We start from the raw sequence: 20,385 nt of genomic DNA, 5'->3' as shown, positions 1-20,385 counted from the left end.
GTTGTGTAATTATTATCCGAAAGACGACTGCCCCGGCCTTGGTACGGAAAACGCGAAAGCTTGCCGGGGAAATTCATTATCGTCGTGTAGGAAATAACCGTGAGGGGAACCAGTTTCCAGTTGTACGCCGATAAGTACGCTCGAAGTTTCTTGTGAATGTGTACCGGCTCGGGCCGCAGCATAAGCCTCTGTACACCGTAAAGACCATTATTAATGTAACGCGCCGTGCTCGACGACTAATTTGCAAAATGAACGGTTGATGGCGCTATCTTGAGATGCCTACGAGCCGATCGCACCTTTGACATTAACAAAGACATTCGAGGGGCACAGGAACATGCCACGCTGCGCACGATTACCTTTCGGCGATGGTTGATGGTACTCGCCGAGCTATCGCCGATGTTTCACGTGCGATTAATGTATAATAATCAAATCTACTTACCCTGGAGTTACGTAATTACCGATGCGCTCCACGTTCGGGTATTAGTTTTCTCTTCTCTAGAGACTTAGCGACGTTACGGTGGCTTTCGGCGCGGCGAGATCGCGGCAGAAACGGTTTCGCCGCGCGGACTTCGACCCGGCTTAACTCACTTAAGTAGTCACAATGGTTATTAATTATCTAGAGAAGAGCATCGCTTAAGTGAACAGCGTTGTCTGCATCTGACGATCAAAATTCCAGCAATATGAACTCTGATTTTCTGCGCACGAATCCGAGTTTCGAATCGGCCATCTTCTTAAAATAGGGGAATTCTTGGTTGAAGAATAAAACTCGTCTTTTCCTCGACTTTAACTTTGTTCTAGTATTAGCGGGTTCTTTTAACGAAATATTATTTGCTTTTCAGCTATTCGGTTAAGAGCATTGAAGATTCCGCGTTGCCAACGCAGGGAATTGTCCTGCTATCTTGGAAAACGCACGGAGACGTTGATCGTTAATATAAATTCGATGGCGATTTATTTTCTATGCATGCACGGTTCACGTATTTGCCTCACGCACCCTTCGCGCGAGCGAGAGGAAAGAGGAGGGACAGCGCGAGCAAGGGGAAAGACCAAATAGTTCTCTGAACGTCGCATCCTCCGTCAATCGTCGGCTGCATGTCAATGAACTGGCGTCGAACAACGGCAAAAATCGAGGTCCAAGCTCGTAGACAGTCTCCATAGCGAATGCAACGCGGGAAACTCGAGTTTCTCGCGTAAATTTGTCGCGCGACTGCATCGTGCCAGAGGAATGTTCTTTGTCAACCGCGATCTGCATTCGCAATGCACGCCTCCGCCTTCCCCGTTACATTCCACCCTGGCCGCGGGAATCGTGTACGCCATAGTTTCCAGTTTTCCTCAGATTTCTAGCGAGAACTGAAAATCTCCGGACCGTAACGTTATCACTCGGCAATGCCACAGAATTGTTTACTAATATTTCTTTAGAATAATGATCGTTCGGTATGTATCGTGAGTCAATGAATGAGGAGTGACTCATACGCGGTCACCGCAACGGGAACAGATTAACCTGCATCGATGCTCTCCGCGTTCTGCAATTTGGATAATGCAGTCGATCTTCTTCGTCGTTCGCCGACTTGTCATTATGGAAAACTTCGTCGTACGGGGACAATAGAAATACAATGAGTGAAATTGGAACGCACCGAGGCGGCAATAAGTGCGCCTTGAAAAATTAGACGTTCGAGAGAGACTTTCCACGAAGTCACGGTAAGAGAAAACGTCCCGCTTCGAAAGGTCATCGCGACGTGCGGAGATCACTCATAGAACCGTGGATGATTCGAATGCGTTCCCCGTCTATTAAAGCGAATTTCCTTAATCACAGACGCCCACCGGCGGCGTTTTAGATTCCTGTAAGCTTCGATCGCATTTAAGTCGTTCACCTTAGCAGACAGTATTTATTTGGTTCGGTTGCTAGCAACGCGTAAACGCTAGAAATGGCAACCTTCGTAACCCGGAAACTCACGCTGGCTATCATAAATAAGATTCAAATATCACGAGCCTGCGCGCTAAAGGTGTTTCCATTGAGCACATTGTCATCTAAAATTCGCTTCGCTTGTGACAAAGTCTCGCCTGTTCAGAGAAATCGAAGCGAAATTTATCCCTACGGTTGGTTAACTCGGCTAAATTTTTTCTTGCGAAAGAAAGAGCAAAAATATCAAGGGTAGTGCAGTTTTAAGTTAACGACGCAAGCTCGATAAAATTTTTTCGGGTCAAGAGTCCCGTGAAAGATTCGTGTCGAACGTCAACAATGTCACCCTTACATTGTCGATCGTTTATGAGGAAGGGTCGAGGATGAAATCAAATGGAAAACTGGCGGGCCAAAAGCTACACAAAGTTCCGGGAAGCTTACCGACCGCGTGCAACGAGGGTTGCGAGGGTGATAGCGACGGTAGCGCCTTCGGCAAGGTCCGCTGTACAAGCGCAACCCTCCGGAGAGACGTGGTGGCGAGTGGTGGTGGGTCGACACAGTGGGGTGGCGGAACGGGAAACTCTTTCTCCGCGAAAGTGTCGGGCTGGATTGGCGCTGTCCATATGGAGGCAAACGAGGCGCCGTGTTAGGTACCTTCGGCCTGCACGGACGCCTTGCTGTGTCGTGAAGGGAAACAGTGTCGCCGAAAAAAACACACAGACACATACAGAAAGAGAAAGGGGGAGAGAGAGAGAGAGAGAGAGAGAGAGAGAGAGAGAGAGAGAGACAGAGAGACACACACAGACGCATCCCGGCCCGTAGACAGGAGCCGGATTAATTCGGTGAGTGGCGAGGTGGCCGAATTCATGGAAGAGTTCGAGACGCGAGTCAAGAGTGCACGGCTTCCCCTAAATGGGTCAACCCAACCCAGCAACCTGATGTGCGTCCACTTTGTTCCTCTACGAATCGCTGGTTGGCCTAGTTTACCCCCTGAGGGTGGGCGAGTGAAAAGGCACGCGACCTCCTACACGACGGGAACATTAACGAGGGTGCACACGCTTTCGGTTCATCCCGTTCGCCTCCGATCGCCGTGGCCCGTCATCGTCGACGTCGCCATCGTCGGTCACGGTTCCTCCGATCGAAGCTCCCCGTCGGAGAAAAATAATAATGAGATCCGCGGCGACGGGAACGCATTGATTGTCTCGTGACCGCGACTGCTGATCGGGCGAGAGACAGGCGGCGGAGTTGCGGAGGTGAGAGGTCGCGTTGCATTTCCTCGTACACGCGGAACCCACGAACGTGGCGCATCGTGCTGGGGCATCTTTCCCATCCTCGGAGAGGATTACGACACGGATGAGCCGCGGGTGCGATAAATCAACCCCTCGTGATGCTAGGCGATGCATCCGGAAACGACTTTGTTGCCCGTTTCTCTTATTCATGTTGATATTTCGCGATCAGCGATCACGCGTCCGCGGAATCCCCTGTCGGCTGGAATCGCGAACACTTCCACGCGACCCTGAATTCAATTATCGATTCTTCGAAGATAATACACGATGGTGCGTTTTCGATGCACCCGTGTGAGTCGCTTCGTTTTGATCAGCTGTACTTTCTTATGTGTTCATTCCGAACGGAGCTGGCAACGTGCAGTGATTGAACGCGATTTATCTTTTTAGAAATTGTGCAATGCGTTAGTTGTTTAGTTTGATAAACGACGGTTCAGTTGGTCGGTTTCCTTGGAAAAGTTCTGCCCTGCGAGGCATCAGTTCGCTTTGATTGGATTATTGCATTCTGGTGCATGTGCAAATCTAATAATGTGCATTTCCGTTCCCATTATAGATAGACAAGTGTTGATTGCATGTAATAAAAATGGCGGCCAGCAAACCACCTGAAATGAATTACACGTGTGAGATTTGCGGCCTCGAGGGCTTCAACGATGAGGAGATGAGGTCTCATATGGTGTTCTATCATCTCCAAGGCGCCGCAAATTGCCCGTTTTGCGATTTGGGGGAGATTTCGCCGACGGAAATGTTAATGCATGTTAACAGTGCTCATTTGGATTACTTAACGCCAAGGTATATCTGATTCGATTATTTATTTAAATGATTGTATCGTTCGTTTCTCTGTGTAAGATAAGTTTATCATAATCAGGAATTTAAATTATAATGATCGCCTGGAAAATGGCGGCAAAGAAGCCTTAGATGTCGCTATCTTTGTACCTTACAAAGCTATGTTATTCTTAACTGATGGTCCTTATCAGTAACAGTAGTTTTTATATGAATAAATTTATTGTAACTGAGTGTACAGAAATAAGTCGATATTTAACCATAGAATAGGAAGTATTAATCATTTGTACGTTATTTAAATTTTTAGTTAGAAGTTGTAGCAAATTCATATTGAACTGTACTAGTATTTACTTTATTGTTGAATCGTTATTGCAGAAAAATTAGTTTCTATTTGTTAAAGAATAACTACAAGATATTTTAAAATATAAATGTGAATGAAGTATACACTTGTCTTTAAGAGAGTAATGAAACTTTCATTCATAAAGTCATGTATGTATATTTCTGTGATAATCTTACTAAAAGTATTTCATTGTTATACAAATTTAATTACATTAATTAAATTAATTGTTAAAAGCAAAAATCAAAATGGGAATTAATTGTTTTTGATGAGAAGCAAGAAATTTATATCTGATTTGTGTATGTATTGTTAACTGAAATGTTTGTTTAGTAACATTTATCTCTTTCAATTGTAGCACACCAGAGAATGACATGATGGCATTTATCGATGATGATTCCTTAGTGGATGATCATAGGCATGACGAGTGCCGTGGCCCTTCACCATCCATGTCTCTACGTCCACCACTTTTACAAAATGGGTGGAGCAGCTCATCTAGTCTACGCGTTAAACAACTACCAGAATCATCAAAGTCAGAGCCACATCATTCTAGTTCTAATGTGAATAATAATAATAATAATAACAATACTGGAAATGTTAATAATGGTATTAAAGAGTTTAATGGAATGTTACATACTTATATCTAAAAATAAGTAAAGTAATCAAACGTTTTATTCCAGTAATAGAGGGTGCAGCTGGTCATGGTTCTCCATTACGTTCAGGCCTAAATTTACAATTGCGTTCTCATGCTACACCAAAACTTCCAGTTCAAGAATGTCCTATGTGCCCCTATAGTTCTGACAGTCCATTAAGGCTAGAAGAGCATATCAATCGGCAACATTTTGATCTCACTTCGCCGTCCTTCCCACCAGAATCTCCACCATCTCGAGATGGTGTTTTCAACTGCCCTTTATGCATCACATCATTTCCAAACTCTTCTGATCTCGAGTTACATGTCAACATAGAGCACAAAGACATCTTGAGGTATACCTAAATTTATGAGTTTTAATAGTGTTTGCTAACTGTAAACTGTTACTATAAAATATATATTTTTTTTTTACAGCCCTGCGAATGGTGCAGCTTCACAGTCCGATCTGGCAACGGTTGGCAGTGATACTCCAGCATGTCCAGTTTGTTTTAGTACTTCGTTTAAAACTAATGATGAGTTAACTGTACACATTGAAGAACACTTTAGCAAAAAAGGCACTCCATCTCCCATAACTCCAGACTTGTCCACTGACAGATTGTTGGCAAAAGACATGGAAAGGCGTGAAAAAGAAGTTAGGAAATTGCGAGAACAACGTGAATTTGAATTATTGAGAGCACAGTATGGCATGGACAATCAGGGCAATTTTAGAGAACAAAGTGTCACTAATATGCAGCGGGCTGTGTATTCGGGTGAAATGACAATTGCTGATTATTATGAAAGACAAAGCGAACTTAGAGTAGCTGAGAGTAGTGGCATTGATGATGGCAGCTCTTGTACACGCGGTAATAAGATGTTCATAAAAATTATTCTTTATTCTCAGAAACTTAATGTACTATTCTACCAACCTTTTCTGTAGGACTTGTCTCAAAGATACGAGCTGTGAGTCAAGCATGCAGTAATGTGTTGAGCACCTGGATGTGTTCCACTTTAGATCATTACGCCACTACTTATGGTGACAAAGGCTGGGGATGTGGATATAGAAATTTACAAATGTTAATTTCGTCGCTTTTACAACATACAGGGTATAATGAGTTAGTTTATAAAGCGTGGAGTTCTGGCCTGGGTAGTGGTAGTTCTACTAAAAACCCGCTCCGAAGTTCTATACCATCTATCTCTAGACTTCAAAAGATGATAGAGTTTGCTTGGGCTCAAGGTTTTGATACTCAAGGAGCAGAACAGTTAGGTGGTAAATTGGTGAACACTAGGAAATGGATTGGTCCCACGGAAGTATTCATATTGTTATCTAGTTTGAGAATAAAGTATGTATTACAATCTCTGTAGTTTGTTTTGAGTATCTTATTATACAATAATATGTTTAAATGTACAGATGTCAGCTGGTAGATTTTTATACACCAACTAATGCTGATGGTGGACATCCGGAGATGTTTAATTGGGTTTTACAATATTTTCAGCGGTGTGATGATTTTAAACCACCCCTTTATCTACAACATCAAGGTAAATATTTGGAAGAAGGTAGAAGAATTGAAAGAGCATTGGTGGTAAAATTTTGTCTCTGTTCTCAGGTCATAGTAGAACAATAATAGGAGTAGAACAATTAAGAGATGGTTCAATAACCATGTTAGTACTTGACCCAAGCCATAGTCCAGCACAAATGGCACAGTTTAACAGTACAAGTAGTGCACTAGGTGCAATGCGTTTGGTCCGAAAATCGATCGCCGCGATGAAAGCAAGGCAATATCAAGTCGTTGCAGTTATTGGTATCATGGAAACTGAATTAGAATATCAAGTAAGAAATACCTCTACATTTTCTCTATAATTGATTGCACATACAACTTATCGTATAATGAATAAACGATGTTATTTGAACATTTTTCAGCAAAGCAAAGTATTACGTTGGATCCGTGTACCCCAAGATAGGTGAGATTTGCTAACCCGAAAAGGAATTAAATTTTGTGGAAAGATAATAGACTGCCTCAAACCAATTTTGTCCAGCATCCTTAAAGTTACGTGACCGCAATGTTCTAGGTTTTATCATTAAGAGAATTTGCTCCACCGTAGTAATTGCAAAAATATTATTTAAACAATATATTCTTGCATCTCTTAGCCGTCATAAATCGACTGGCTCCTCAAATTCTGTATATCCTAAGCCTGCGTCGCGGTTCAGAGTTTTGGAGCTGAAAACTAAATTATAAAAAAGAAAAGAACCGCAGAAGTTGTAATTTCTAAAAAACAAGTGTTTAAATGTCGCGCGTATTGATCTTCTTTTTTTAAAATCCATACTCAGCTCTGGAGATACTATATTACGATGTGTGCTTGGGAAAGAAAGTTTCAGTGACGGAGTATCTAACGGATAGAATTAATTCGATCGCCATTTCTTGTCCACAATGTTCTGCTCAATTTTCGTCGCACCGAACAGGCTGTGCTAATTTTTAGTCGACCAATCGTCCTATGCCAGTCGGTTGCATCAGCGAAAAAAGCCATGGCAGAGCTTGGAAAACAAGACTTTCGTAGCTGTGATGCTGTTATCGATTTTACGCTAATCAATCACCGATTATAAATATTTTTGAAGGCACTCCATAAGGTCGATACATTGCAGAAAGCAACATTGTCCGCGCTTACCTTCTCTCACCTGTACTCTACATTTTTAATAAACTTTGTTGTCAAAATGTTGTCAATTTTTAGTCAATAAAAGATACCAATAATAATACGACGCGTACTACGATAAAACTTTTATATATCGTTACAAGCAAGTTAATCTCTAATATATTTTCATTACAGTTGCTTTACATATTTCTGGGGTGTCTACAAGAATGAATGATGTATTTCCATATATTAAATATATGTTTATCTATATATACATATACACATACTTGCACAGTCTACGTTATATTACATTTCACTCACTCATACATAAAGTACAACTACTTTCATACTAAGTATATATTCTATTTAATTATTCAATTAATTTAAGGCTACCCCTACATTAGCGTGTAAGTTTAATGCAATGCTGTGACCGAAAAAAAGGAGAAAGGAAGTAACTACAGTCCATTTACTTGTTACTTATATTATGTGTTTAAAAAAGTTGTAATTGAGTAAATGATTATTATTATTATTAACATTATTATAATTATTATATTTATTATATTTCATAAATTGTACTGATACATATATATAAGATCTATTTATTCTAGTTAATCATACAAGACCATCGAAAAGTTTGATGTTTATTATTGTAAAAATGTGGTATTATGTTACAATAATTTTAATAACTTATGCACTAATCAGATGAAAAATTTGTCTTTCTGCTCAGTAGGACCAGATGCAATAATTATGACTGACAGCAGAGGTATATGATAATTAATGCCTGTATCGAATTTCAGTGTATGCGGATTAAAAATATGTTTATCATTTTGGAGTGTTCAGGCAAATCAAGCTGTGGAATTGTTGCGCAAGTGTGAAAAAAGGACTTTATATTAATCACATGTCAAATTAAAATATATGCTTTGTTAGAATTCCCATTTTATGAGTAATGTTTCATACCCAATATTTATTCTAAATATATTAGTTTTAAAAACTAAACTACATTTATCATAATATACAAATTCGCATAATTTCATAAGCAATAAATAATACATTTAATAGAAACTAAATAATGTGTTTATTTGATAAATGAAAAAATATTCCAAGTAATGTACTCATTTTCACAAGTACTAAATTCATCACAAAATGTGACATAAATACATTAATATATAACTAAAACCTGAGCTCATTTATTTAAATCTACTAAAATATAACTGCATGTATTTAAATTTATATATTGAATCCCAGGGACCTCATACAAGCTTTGTGTGCTTCTATTAAATGCTGGCAATTTTCTTCTCCTTTAGTGATAATGCTGAAAAATTAAACATTTAATGTTATCTAACAAAATTAACAGAATAGATAAAAAGGTTATACTACAAAATATGTAAAGAAACAAATTGTTTCAAAACTTTTAATACTCAATTTCTTTATAGAATTATTATAATAAATTCGTTAGCAAATTATAGTAACTGTCATGAGTTGTTCTTTGAAAATACTAAAATTATAAATGTTTGCCTACCATTCATCTCTGATATTTTTTGTTTCTGGACAAGCACAACAAGGCTTGAGTGGTTTATCAGATTTTTGTGCCTTATCCGACTGTGCTTTCAAACTTGAGTTACTCATTGAATTACCCATTATTATTTTATAAAAAGATAAATTTTTATAAACTTCACTCTATAATTACATCCAGTTTTATACCAGTTCACATATGTGCACGTGCGATCATGCATCTATAGTTACTTCAGCGCCATCAAGCGGTGAATTTCAGTAAAATTTAAATGAGCAAGCTAATAAAACGTTCGAATTTGTTGCGCTTCCTTATACAATTGTAATTACAATTTGGAGTAATAATTAATATACAAACTCATTGGTAACAGCTAAAGGTACTTGTGTCAATTAATATATGCAAACTTTCTGTCATCCATCGATCAATTTGCTTTGTATTTAGATTCATGTCCCGATGTTCGGATTCAAATCATTGAATAACTTAACATTAACTATTTATCCTTTACTTTTCACTTTATAGTATTTTCATCTGATCTTATCTGGTTTAAATTTAATGAAGAATGTTTTCTGTTTACAAATTACAGTGACACTGCTGCTGATTCATATTTTTTATTTTACAATGCACGGGATAATGGGGTAACTTTCCCTTGCCCGATTGTCTAATCCGCCATTAGAAATATCGAAGAAGAATCGCCATTAGTTCAGTGACCTTTGGAGTGATAAGACATGTCATAAGAGCTCCGCATATTTTCGGGTATATTATTCTTTTTATTGACATTTAGAGTCTTTTCATTGATTTTAATAGTTACTATTATCTACTTACTATTACCATTAATACTTTCGCCTTTTTCTTAAAAAGTTTTATTGCAACCGAGCTTTTTTCCTGTTCTTGTCCGGTACCAGTTGGTACTCATTGATTTCTATATTATACTATTTACGATTCATTATATTCAAGATGCAGTTTCTTTTTTGTAATTATATTATAAGACCAGAATAATGATTTCAATACATTCATTCTAAATCCGTCTTTCATTTTCAATTTAGATTTTTAGCTCCGTATCATTCGAACCAGTCGCTATGCTACTGCGCAAAAGACGCCATGACAACTTGCTAACATATTGGAGGGAAATTTAATTTGAATATTGCAGTCAATTGTCTGTGATAAAAATTAGGTAACATTCACCATATATGTTTTTATTATCGTCTCTATTGAATTGTCATTAGTTGAAAGTATAAAATGCAATTTGTTTATGAGTTAACATTAAAATTGAAAATTTTTATTAAATTAAATATTGTCTACTTTGTAATAAGTTTCTGATTATATTTCTCTTTTTGTTTAGTCAATCAAGTGTCCTAAATCCACGAGGTCTACTTCGGTGGCAACAGTATCTTCTTCAGGATTCCGATAAGACGCACAACTTGCAAATTGTATTCTACGATCGGTGAGTTGCATGTTTTTTTCTTCCTCTGTTCACTCATCATGTCGCAGGACGAAAGAACTAAAAAATCTAACTTACATAGAGAGAGAGAGTTACACACAATTAATTTCTTAAACGCGGAAGAACTCTCTAGGTTATACACTAATAATCTAGAATTTTTATGTTTATAAATTTAATTGATAATGATCGCTTAGTTTTGCCAGACGATTTCAGGGTCTGGTACGTAAATGTTTAGAGTGTGAATGTTGTTTTGAGCTAAGGTGCCGGGGACGTCCCGGGACGCCTCCCTAGGGTTAGGCTACTTTGCACCCTAGTGTTGTGCAAGAATCGTGGAGCGAGTGTGTTGGCGAGAATGTATCTTTTGCCATTTTTTTTATATATAGGAGTAGGTAGGTAGGTAATTTACCTTTCCGAGTGTGAGTGTGTATTTCATATTTAAGCAGGTAGATTTAAAAGATCACGATCTTTTATCGAGTATGTCTCCATTTCATGTGACAACTTGCTACTGAAATAAATAATTTGAGCAAATCCGATTTCGATTCCGATTCTTCAAATTTGATGGCTTTGAGAAAGTTGTCATCGCGGTCGCGATCGGTATTCGGTCCCCTCGAAACAATCGACCTGTTCAATTGCATAGAACTCGGTTAGCAACTTTCTAGTTGCTAGTCGGTCACAACCGAACAGTTTCAGGGTTTCAGCGATCGCGAACCACCGAAGAGGCCCGACAAACTGTTTCTCAAGAGGACATCTATTAATGACTGCATCTTCGAATGTGGGGTCAGTTTTGTTACTACTTTGTCACTATACTCGCTTGTAGTTTTGAATTTTTGTATTTTTATGATTTGTGTTAATTAAACACTCTGGTGTTAATGATCAGGTACCTGCTTAGTTACTTTTAAAATATAGGTGCGTAGAGTTACATTAACGTTGCGAATGTTGAAGCATCCTACGTGGTTGCTCTCGGGAGTTCCTTTTATTAATATTATGTAACACCTTACGTGTTACATCCTTAAATTGATTGTTAATTAAAGTTAACTTAGTATTGCAAAAGAGAAAACTTTGTTCTTGCTTTCATTTGTGAATATTCAAGTAGATAACTAAATCTATTATTATTAAATATAAGCTATAATGAATAGGAAATTAGTTTTAGTCCGCGTTAGATAGAAACGTTTCTTTTCATAAATACAAATAATTTTACCGAAAGTAGAATCAGATAAAATAGAGTAAAACGAAGTGATTAGGGCGGGTCTTCACTCGCAGCAACCTCCATCTGGTGAGACCTGAGTAATCAATTTATTTCATATAAAATTAATAATAATTAGAAATCATTAGTAATAATTAATAGTAAATTAATAATAACCAGTAATAATTTGTGATTTGACTACTATTTACCAATTAATGAAATTACTGACGTTAGTACCAGTTATAAATTAATAAAATTATTAATTTTATAATAAATAATTTGAGCGAATTGGCCGTGATCGAGGAAATCACTGTTATCGGTGAAATTATCCTTATCTCTTGATGATTTATCTTCTAAGTCAGTAAATATTCTTGTACCATAAAAATTCTACAATTTACCGACAGAGTTCCATTGACTTTGTAGGTAAAAGTGTTATCTATTTCTCTTCAAATTTCTAAATCAATTTCATTCTTTATCGTCAGATGGCGACATCAATATTAAAGAAGAGGTATGTGTAAATATAATTAAAATATTATTAATCTATTTATAAGATCAATTTTATAATAAAAATACGTACATATTTCTGTTAAAGGTTCATATATAGTAATTTGTTGCACTTGTGATTAATAGTTATTTTACACTTTATTTACATAAATTTGTATCTCATTCGATTTACAGAATAAATAATCAGTAGTACATCAAGTTAAAAAAGTTCATAGTTCCTTACAACAATAATATTTATAGAACAATATTACCTAACATATTTTTTACTTATCCAAGTCTATATAAAAATTTATAGAATGTTATACAGCGAAATTTGAAAGCGTTCTAAACTTAATCGTGCTACAACTTCTTTGGCACTGTAACATTTGCAATATAATAATTGAGCTACTTCATTAGAGTCGAGAGATGATTCGAATTTTGTACTTTATTTTTTGATTTCCACACGAAACAGAAGCGAATCGATCATTTAGCTGTATAATAATTCGTCTTCACAAATGGCATTTTTGTTACGGTAGCTTTATAAGTCTTTCCTCGAACTTCAACCAATACTCCTCCACCACTGTGAGCCAGTTCTGGAGGCATGTATCCCATAGCAATAGGTCGTCCGAGGGTTGGACTAGGGCTACCAGAAGTCACTTTGCCTACACGTTCTCCTTCTGGGGTCAGTATGGCCGCTCCCTCTCTAGCTGGTGGACCTTGCCCCATCATCAGACCAATACGTTTCTTCTGAGTACCTGATTTAATCTGTGATAAAATTACTTGAGCACCAGGGAAATTTTTCTCTTCTCTTCTCCGTTTTGCTGAAACGATATAAGACATGGATTTTTATTCTTTCCTATATTCTAGTTAATGAATGGTTTATTAATAGAAGTTGATAATAAAAGTTATACAGATCAAATGGTAACGACAGGGTTGGACCTTGCCGTTTAAGCAACCATATTATACATAAAACAATACACAAACATTATGACACCAAGATTTATTGCTATTTATAGTAAGTATACCAATTCTGTATATATACCAACCTACTAGCCAAGTAAGTCCAGCTTCAACAGGTGTGGTTTCTTCATCGATATCGTGTCCATATAAGCAAAGGCCTGCCTCTAGTCTATTAGAGTTTCATAAATTAGAATGCAATTATTTACAAAGTCTTTGTTTTATATATACGTCTTTTGCCAATCTTACCTCAAAGTATCCCTAGCCCCCAAACCAGCCAGCTTTGTATCAGGCATTTCCAAAATTTTCTGAACTACAGTCTGCGCGACTTCCACTGGCATTGATATCTCAAAACCGTCTTCTCCAGTGTATCCGCAGCGAGACACCCTTATACGGCTTTCCAATATCTCAGTTTCCACGCTGTTCATAAATTTCAGCTGCTTCAAATCATTTTTCACCAACGTTTGGAGAACAGTTTCTGCTGTTGGCCCTTGTAAGGCTACCAAACTTTGCTCTAGAGGATTTAAGAATTCTAGATCTACCGATTTCCCTTGAGATTTGAAGTCTTCCTGGAATAACGATATATTGAAATTAGTTCCGTTTGTTCACTTAATTCACTTAACGTATCAATTCAATGTACATTATTTTCTGCCACATTTAAATACTAAAAATAGAAGCTGAAAATCTTCATAATAAAATTGATTAATTTTTAGTACTAATATTAACTAAAAAAATATCAAATTCTTTTTTCTTTCAAATTATTTACCTGCTTCTGGCGCAGCAACTGTGTATCTTCATCTCTTCTCCCAGCATTAGACACCACGAAGTATTTATCCTCATCATCTTTCGTGATGATGAGGTCATCGAGAATACCTCCATTTTCATTAGTAAACACTGTTAGTACCATACAACCTTTCTTCAGATTCTTCAAGTCACTGGTGGTCAAAGACTCCAAAAAATCAGTAGCATTGCTTCCAAACACTCGTGTCTGCATCATGTGGCCCACGTCGAATAGCGACGCGAACGTCCTTGTATGCTGATGAGACGCCGCTATCGCGTCCTGATACTGAACCGGCAGCAGCCATCCCGAGAAATTGACTATTTTGCCTAAAAAACGAAGTTCATGAGTTCTCATTGTTCGAATAAATTTCCCAACACACCACATTCTATTCTAACAACAACTCAATTAATCATTGTTTAGTTACTCAAAGAGTTACTCCAAGCTAGCTATCTATTAGTGTAAGACTTCGGAAGTATTAACAACATAATTTCTATTTCGAACATTTCATATTCAGCTACTGCGAGTGAAGTTCCACTCTTTATCCTCTGCCCGTTTCTAACAACCTTCCGAAGTAATTATCTCGCCGCAGAGGTTGCAAAATTTCTCTTAGCCTCAAGTTTCTAAAATAACTCAAGCAGTAATTTTCAGTGGAAATGTGACTGTTTCGAATATTGTTCTTACTTGTTAGATAGGGGGAACGGTTACCTCGGTTTTCCACGTGCAGGTCGTACAAGCAGGTCTTCCTGGCCTCCGATGCCGGTTTCGCGGCCGTTGACGACGAACGGCGGCCCTCGGCGCCATTTAATCGTTCAACGGAATCGATCAAACATCTCGGGCCACTCGGTTTCGAGGTGATCCCCGAAATCGCGGACAGCCCGGACGATTCCCGGACATTTCCGCAGAGCGTCTCGAGGCAGCTCTCGAAGCACTCGAGGCAAACCGATTTCCCGCGTAAGCCGAAGCGAAACATCGTCCTTTCTCGGTATCGTTTCGTCCAGTACTGTCTCGAAATTGCTGGTCTTGAGCACCGGCATCATTCCCTCTCTCGATGACCCCGCTGACATTACTCGCAGACTCGGATTCACTGTCGAATATCAGTCACTACGTGACACAAACCTGATTTAGCTGTTCGATGGATAAGCAGTCACGAGATTGTCTACTATTTTTATGTTGAGTGTGTCCGGCCAGATAATTGGTGGAAAATGAAATCACGTTAACATAAGAAATCGAGATAGTGTTGCCACTTGGAGCGATTTTGATTATTTCCATTTTTTGATGGTATATAATTGTCTTTTTTATTCTCTCTTTTGACGTAGTTTGCATGGGAATATTTAATCTTTCACTGTGATTAGATAAAGGTCTGTAAGAAATGTTGTTAAACATGTTAACAGGTAATACATTATTTCATTTCGATTATTAAACTCGTGAAAGTGTTTCTATAGGAAATAATTATGTGAAGTTAAGTATTCCAAACGTTCTTTGTGATTTTCTATCTTTTGCAGAAACAAAATAAAGATCTGATAAGGTTTCGGGTATTTTTTAGTAATGCACCACAACTTGTTGACCGTACGACTCGATGTTCGTCACATTTGCAACGGCAGAAGAATAACAGGGATAGTAAGGCGGTAAATAGATATTTTTCCCGCGCGATAGAAGCCATGAATTGTTGGTTATCATTATTTTCGTGCGTAAGAGAGGTCAGCATACGGTTTAAGTAGGAAGCGATAAGACAGCTGTGGAATAATATTGGTGGACGTTGTGCACGCTCGCGCGATGCTTGAGGGAGAGGTGATAATAGTCACGAGACTGCGAACACATCAGATGCTTATTAAATTTTTATTGTACCACGTAATAATAATATTAATAATAATTAATAATAATAATAATAATTAATAATAATAATAATAATAAAGATAATAGTAATAATCGCAATAATCATCATCGCAATAATAAATCGTGATAATAATGTCAATAATAAATGTTAATAATAATAACTAATAATAATAATAATAATAATCATTCGTCGTCGTAATAATAGCAATAGTTTTTCGTTTACTAATAATGACAATTCATCGTCGTCGGTAATAATCCAATGACAAACGTCAATATCTTTTTTTTTTTTTCGTAATAGTAGCGTGTCGAACGGAGAAACGACCCTAAAAAACGAAGACAGTATCAATTGTTCGTTCGTACATTTTGTAATTCATATTACTTATTTTTTTTGTTCTTTTAGCTTCCGTCGTCTTATTCTTCTCGCTCGCGCTTTTCTTTTCGCTTTTTTTCACCTTTTAGTCTCTTCTCTTACCTCTCTTTCGTTCTCGCTTCCCTGCCACACGCGCATTCTCTCTCTCCCTTTCTCTCCCACCCTTTCTCTCTCTTTCTCGACTCTCCTTTTTTTTTTAATTCATTTTCTTTCTCTCACACACACGCACACTTTTTCCCTCTGTCTCGTGTTTACGCAATTGATGCAAAATGTCCCTACACAGTCCGACGAATGTGTGTGTGTTCTCACGTTTCACCTATTTTACCCTTTCCCTGTTCTTTACCTCTTTCTCTTCCACTTTCTCTCTCTTTCTCTCTCTCTCTCTCTCTCTCTCTCTCTCTCTCTCTCTCGCTCTCTCTCTCTCTTTCTCTCTCTCTCTCACACACTTTTTCTCTCTCTTTCCCTCTCTTTTCTTCCGATCGATCGATATATTTTTTTTCTTTCTCCGGGTCGTAAATTGTATGATGTTGTTTTCCATTCGCACTCTCTCGACGCTTTCCTTCTATCGCTCTCTCCGAGATCTTCGATCGGTATCATCGCTATCCGTTTTTCTTTTCATTCGTTATAGCGCTTTTCATCCTCTTTCGAAAAAAGATCCGCTGTTATTATTTTTTTCCCTTGTTTGACAACAACGCGTTGACACATTACACATTCACTCACATTGGTTGATCGGTTTTCTACTGGATGGGACTCTGTGGGTGGGGGGGGGGGGGGGAGGATCGGGGGAATGGTTACACGGTGGTAAATGGTGGTGTGGTTACGGTGTTTTATGAATTATTGGAAACATTGAGGGGGTGCGGTGCCATTTGCGGAAAATTACCTGCGAGGAGTGCATGGGGATCGTATAGGAGCGTGTGCTGGGGATTCCAAAGAAACTGGGACATAACGGGGACGGAGGGAGGGAACAGTTCAATATAAGGAACACTCGCGAGGAAAATGGATATGCTACGGTGAAAACAGAAGGCTCTAGGACATTTTGGCCCCATCGGTCGACGGGTTCAATAATTTCCATGAATTTAGTTTTACATTTTCGATTGCCAATTCATCCCCGAAATTAGCTTTCCTTTTTCAAATTCAAGCAGTTTCCAAATTTTCATCGAGCCGAAATGGGGTAAGTCGTTTTAGAATTTTCATTTTGGTTTCTTTAACGTTGCCGATTGCGTCCGAAATGTTTGTCGACCGAGGGACGTTTATTTATTTTTTTTTCACGGTGCCGAGAGCGTCGAAAATCGACAAACAGTCGCCTACGATCGCGAGGGGGAAACCGAAGTTCGATCCAGGATGGAAAGTTGCGATCGGGGAAAGAAAGTATACTGTCTCGTTTCCGCGATTTCTCGTCGCGCTCGTCCTACACGTTTTCTTTTTTTCCTTTTCATCGAATTTTCCGTCTTATCTTTCCATTTTTCTTTCTCTCTCTCTCTCTCTCTCTCTCTCTCTTTCTCACTCTCTCTCTCTTTCTCTCTCCCCCTCTGTTTCTTTCTCTGCCTGAGCTTCTTATGTATTTCTTCTTTTTTTTATGAAAGTTTTCTTTTTTCTTTTTTGCCTCTGTGTCGCCTCTCCTCCTCTGCTCGTCCTGGAACGCGACAATGCGCCCTTTCACGATGTTTCTCGAATCACGTTTAGTTTTGCATCCGTTTGGTGGTTTCGTGGAAGGGAATAAGGTCGAAATGAAAACCGGATAACGTTTCGAAAAATCGTTCAGGGATTTCGTCGGAAATGGAAGTTTGATCGGGCGACATTGCCACGAACGAGGAAGCACATCGCGTACGCGTTCGCGTTTTGTTCTTTCGTTTACTTTTTTTTCTTTTTCTCTGTTTATTACTATTTTGCACCGGATGTACGTATGCGCGCGCGTACATACATACATATATGTATATCTTTATATATAGATATATTGTTAACAATTTTTGCATTGTGATGTGTGTGTATCATCTTGCTATTTCTCCACTGTGGTCGGTCGAACAGAGACCAAGGATTGAGTCGTTTCTATTTGAACTATTATCATTTTTGTTGCCAGTTAAGTTTTACCAAAAATCTCTATTGCAATGATCTATTGATACCGGGAAGAAAAGAAATCATTCCAGCGAACCCAAACTCTATTGCCTGCTATTGTGTGTTTCAATCTATGCGCGTGATTTTCCAGTTTACAAAATTTTCCAGTTTTTCGTTTATCTCGTTTCTCTTTACTATCTCGAAATGTTTTCCAATTGATTCTATTTCTGTTATTTTTGTTTTTTTCGTCGCATGTGCTCTCTACCATTCCGTCCATTTTATTTTCCTGTTCCTTTCCGTTTGGCCGTGACATTTTTACAGGTTTTTTTTGTTTCCATTCTTGCTCCAGTGTCGCTTTTTGCTTCGAGGGGAGGGGGACAATTTTTTACGTTTTTTTGCTGCTTGCCCGACGTGTTTCATACGTATTTTCCTGTTTTACCGTTTTACGTTACAGTGTGCAATCACCGTCAAAAAAATTTTTCTCGCAACTCTCGCATTCTCTCTTTTTTTCGTTCTCTCGCTTGCTTTCTTCCTTTCTCTCTCTTATACTCTCACTATTATTCGCTCTCCCTATATACTTCGAGTTCGATAATTTCGTCTAAAATTCCATTTTCGCCTTAACTATACACAATAATCATAATATATAATAATAATAATAATCACGACTCGAATACATCATCGATCACCTCCGAATATAGATACAATAATTTTTTTCTCCCTCTTCTTCTTCTTCCTCTTTCAACTTCATCATCTCCACCTTCAATCTCTCTTCACATTCTTTTGTTTTTTTTCTTTCTCCCATTTTAATCATCTTTCAACGAGTTTCTTTTCCGCCCTATTTCTTAATCTTTCTCTCTTTCTCTCTCTCTCTCTCTCTTTCTCTCTCTCTCTCTCTCTCGCTCGTTCTCTCTCTATCTTTCTCTCTCGCTCTCTCATATTACATCTCACAATAATGATCGTTTAGGTCGTCGTATATCTATACATATACATATACATATACATATACATATATATATAATTTATAAAATGAAAATAGGTACAATTTTGAACGCTTTTCATCTTCGAAAAAACGCTCCGAAAATTTCATTTTCGCTTAATAATGCCCATCGGTTGCGATTCTAGTCCACTTGGTAGTAAAATTTTGTTTAGTTTTTTATATGCTCACGCTCGTTTACACAACATTCTCTCCCCCTCATTCGTTGCTTTCGTCTTTCGCCCCATTCGAAAAAACGTTCGCGCGCTCGGAAACGCTCCCTCCCATTCTCTCCCTCGCATTCGCTCTCTATCGGTCTCTCGAACTGACTCGCTCCGGATTTGTTCACTTAAATACGCTCTCGCATTCACAAAGAATTTTTACTGCATCCACGTGTTTTTGTTTTGCTCAACAAGCACTCAGACCGTACTCCTTTCACTCAAAAAATTCCGGCGACGAACCGCCGCTGTCTCGCGATACGTATCAGCCTTTTTTTCGCCTTTGTTTTTCGAAAAGACATGAAAAGTTGTCGGCTGGCCAATCGCGTGCTTCCAGAATCGACGAGCCCATCCGATTCGGCGCTCGCGATCAGAACAAAATCCGTTTCGTTCGTTACACGCTTCTCCTCCGCATCTCCTCGCTCATCACTCTTAATTGCTCTAACTCTACGATGACATGTTGTCGCGTGTCGACTTGAATCATTATTTACACCTAGCGTGTTCGATTCGTTACTCCACCGCACGAAACTCGAACCTTCTTCGAACCGCTCTTTAATCCTAATTCGGCCCGCGTACAGACTCGACCGAAGGAAGCCTTTCCGTCCGAGAGGAGTCACTGGAATTTGGAACCATCCGTTGACCGCAGAAAAGATTCGTTTCGACGATCGGCCTCGCGATCGCGAGATCATTCATTTATTTTCGAATTTCGATAAACAACTAATTTAAATCCACGCGAGGCCGATCCCGTTCCTCCTCCGACCTCCTCCCTCGAGCGAGCCCTACGCCGTCGACAGGAAGCTCGAAAGACGTGTTTTATACACAACGCTTTTTCTTTAATTTTAATTCCTTCCGCATCCGCGACTTACACTACGATTTACGAAATCCTGATCCGCAGTGTTCAATGGTATCCAACCCTTCGAGTATCCGAAAACACTGCCCTCATCTTTTTCTTTTCATCCTTACTCCTAAATAGCTGAAAATAACGTCTTTTTTTTACTCGTAGTTCCTCGTTCAGCGAACGCAGTGTGTCGAGTTCACAT

The 20,385-nt window shown here is 38.6% G+C and overlaps 3 protein-coding genes and 1 long non-coding RNA gene across 10 annotated transcripts in view; 2 read left to right on the top strand and 2 right to left on the bottom strand.

Annotated features, from left to right (window-relative positions):
- Positions 1 to 2,050: 2,050 nt before the first annotated feature.
- LOC116429029 (zinc finger-containing ubiquitin peptidase 1) lies at positions 2,051 to 8,431 on the top strand. Of its 7 annotated transcripts, none has more exons than XM_031981397.2 (9): positions 2,051 to 2,837; positions 3,734 to 3,969; positions 4,653 to 4,900; positions 4,975 to 5,278; positions 5,358 to 5,785; positions 5,860 to 6,262; positions 6,331 to 6,458; positions 6,527 to 6,750; positions 6,841 to 8,431. In XM_031981397.2, exons 2-9 carry the CDS (start codon positions 3,764 to 3,766, stop codon positions 6,883 to 6,885), a joined length of 1,986 nt encoding a protein of 661 aa, XP_031837257.1. In that variant the 5' UTR covers positions 2,051 to 2,837; positions 3,734 to 3,763; the 3' UTR covers positions 6,886 to 8,431. The 7 variants fall into 7 exon arrangements, with proteins under 7 accessions (XP_031837257.1, XP_031837255.1, XP_031837256.1 ...); XM_031981395.2 differs by having other exon boundaries at positions 2,052 to 2,739; XM_031981396.2 differs by lacking the exon at positions 2,051 to 2,837 and adding an exon at positions 2,987 to 3,150.
- Positions 8,432 to 8,712: 281 nt separating this feature from the next.
- Cox17 (Cytochrome c oxidase copper chaperone COX17) lies at positions 8,713 to 9,281 on the bottom strand. The gene is made up of 2 exons (XM_076373682.1): positions 9,067 to 9,281; positions 8,713 to 8,859 (listed from the first exon to the last, which is right to left on the bottom strand). The coding sequence occupies exons 1-2, from the start codon at positions 9,183 to 9,185 to the stop codon at positions 8,775 to 8,777; spliced, it is 204 nt and encodes a 67-aa protein (XP_076229797.1). The 5' UTR covers positions 9,186 to 9,281; the 3' UTR covers positions 8,713 to 8,774.
- Positions 9,282 to 9,760: 479 nt separating this feature from the next.
- Positions 9,761 to 20,385, top strand: part of LOC143175300 (uncharacterized) — a 48,939-nt gene continuing 38,314 nt past the window's right edge. The window contains exons 1-3 of the long non-coding RNA XR_013000092.1: positions 9,761 to 9,810; positions 10,101 to 10,228; positions 10,397 to 10,498. This is a non-coding gene — a long non-coding RNA (uncharacterized LOC143175300). The remainder of the gene's footprint in view (positions 9,811 to 10,100; positions 10,229 to 10,396; positions 10,499 to 20,385) is intronic.
- Positions 12,332 to 15,497, bottom strand: LOC116429081 (aminomethyltransferase, mitochondrial). Its single transcript, XM_031981538.2, has 5 exons — positions 14,605 to 15,497; positions 13,885 to 14,225; positions 13,368 to 13,687; positions 13,208 to 13,290; positions 12,332 to 12,982 (listed from the first exon to the last, which is right to left on the bottom strand). Exons 1-5 carry the CDS (start codon positions 14,867 to 14,869, stop codon positions 12,645 to 12,647), a joined length of 1,347 nt encoding a protein of 448 aa, XP_031837398.1. The 5' UTR covers positions 14,870 to 15,497; the 3' UTR covers positions 12,332 to 12,644.

The sequence above is a fragment of the Nomia melanderi genome, chromosome 14 (assembly GCF_051020985.1).
Source record: "Nomia melanderi isolate GNS246 chromosome 14, iyNomMela1, whole genome shotgun sequence".
Classification (NCBI taxonomy): Eukaryota; Metazoa; Arthropoda; class Insecta; order Hymenoptera; family Halictidae; genus Nomia; species Nomia melanderi.
The sequence above is the reverse complement of the archived record's forward strand: the minus strand, read 5'-3'. Positions and strand labels throughout refer to the sequence as shown.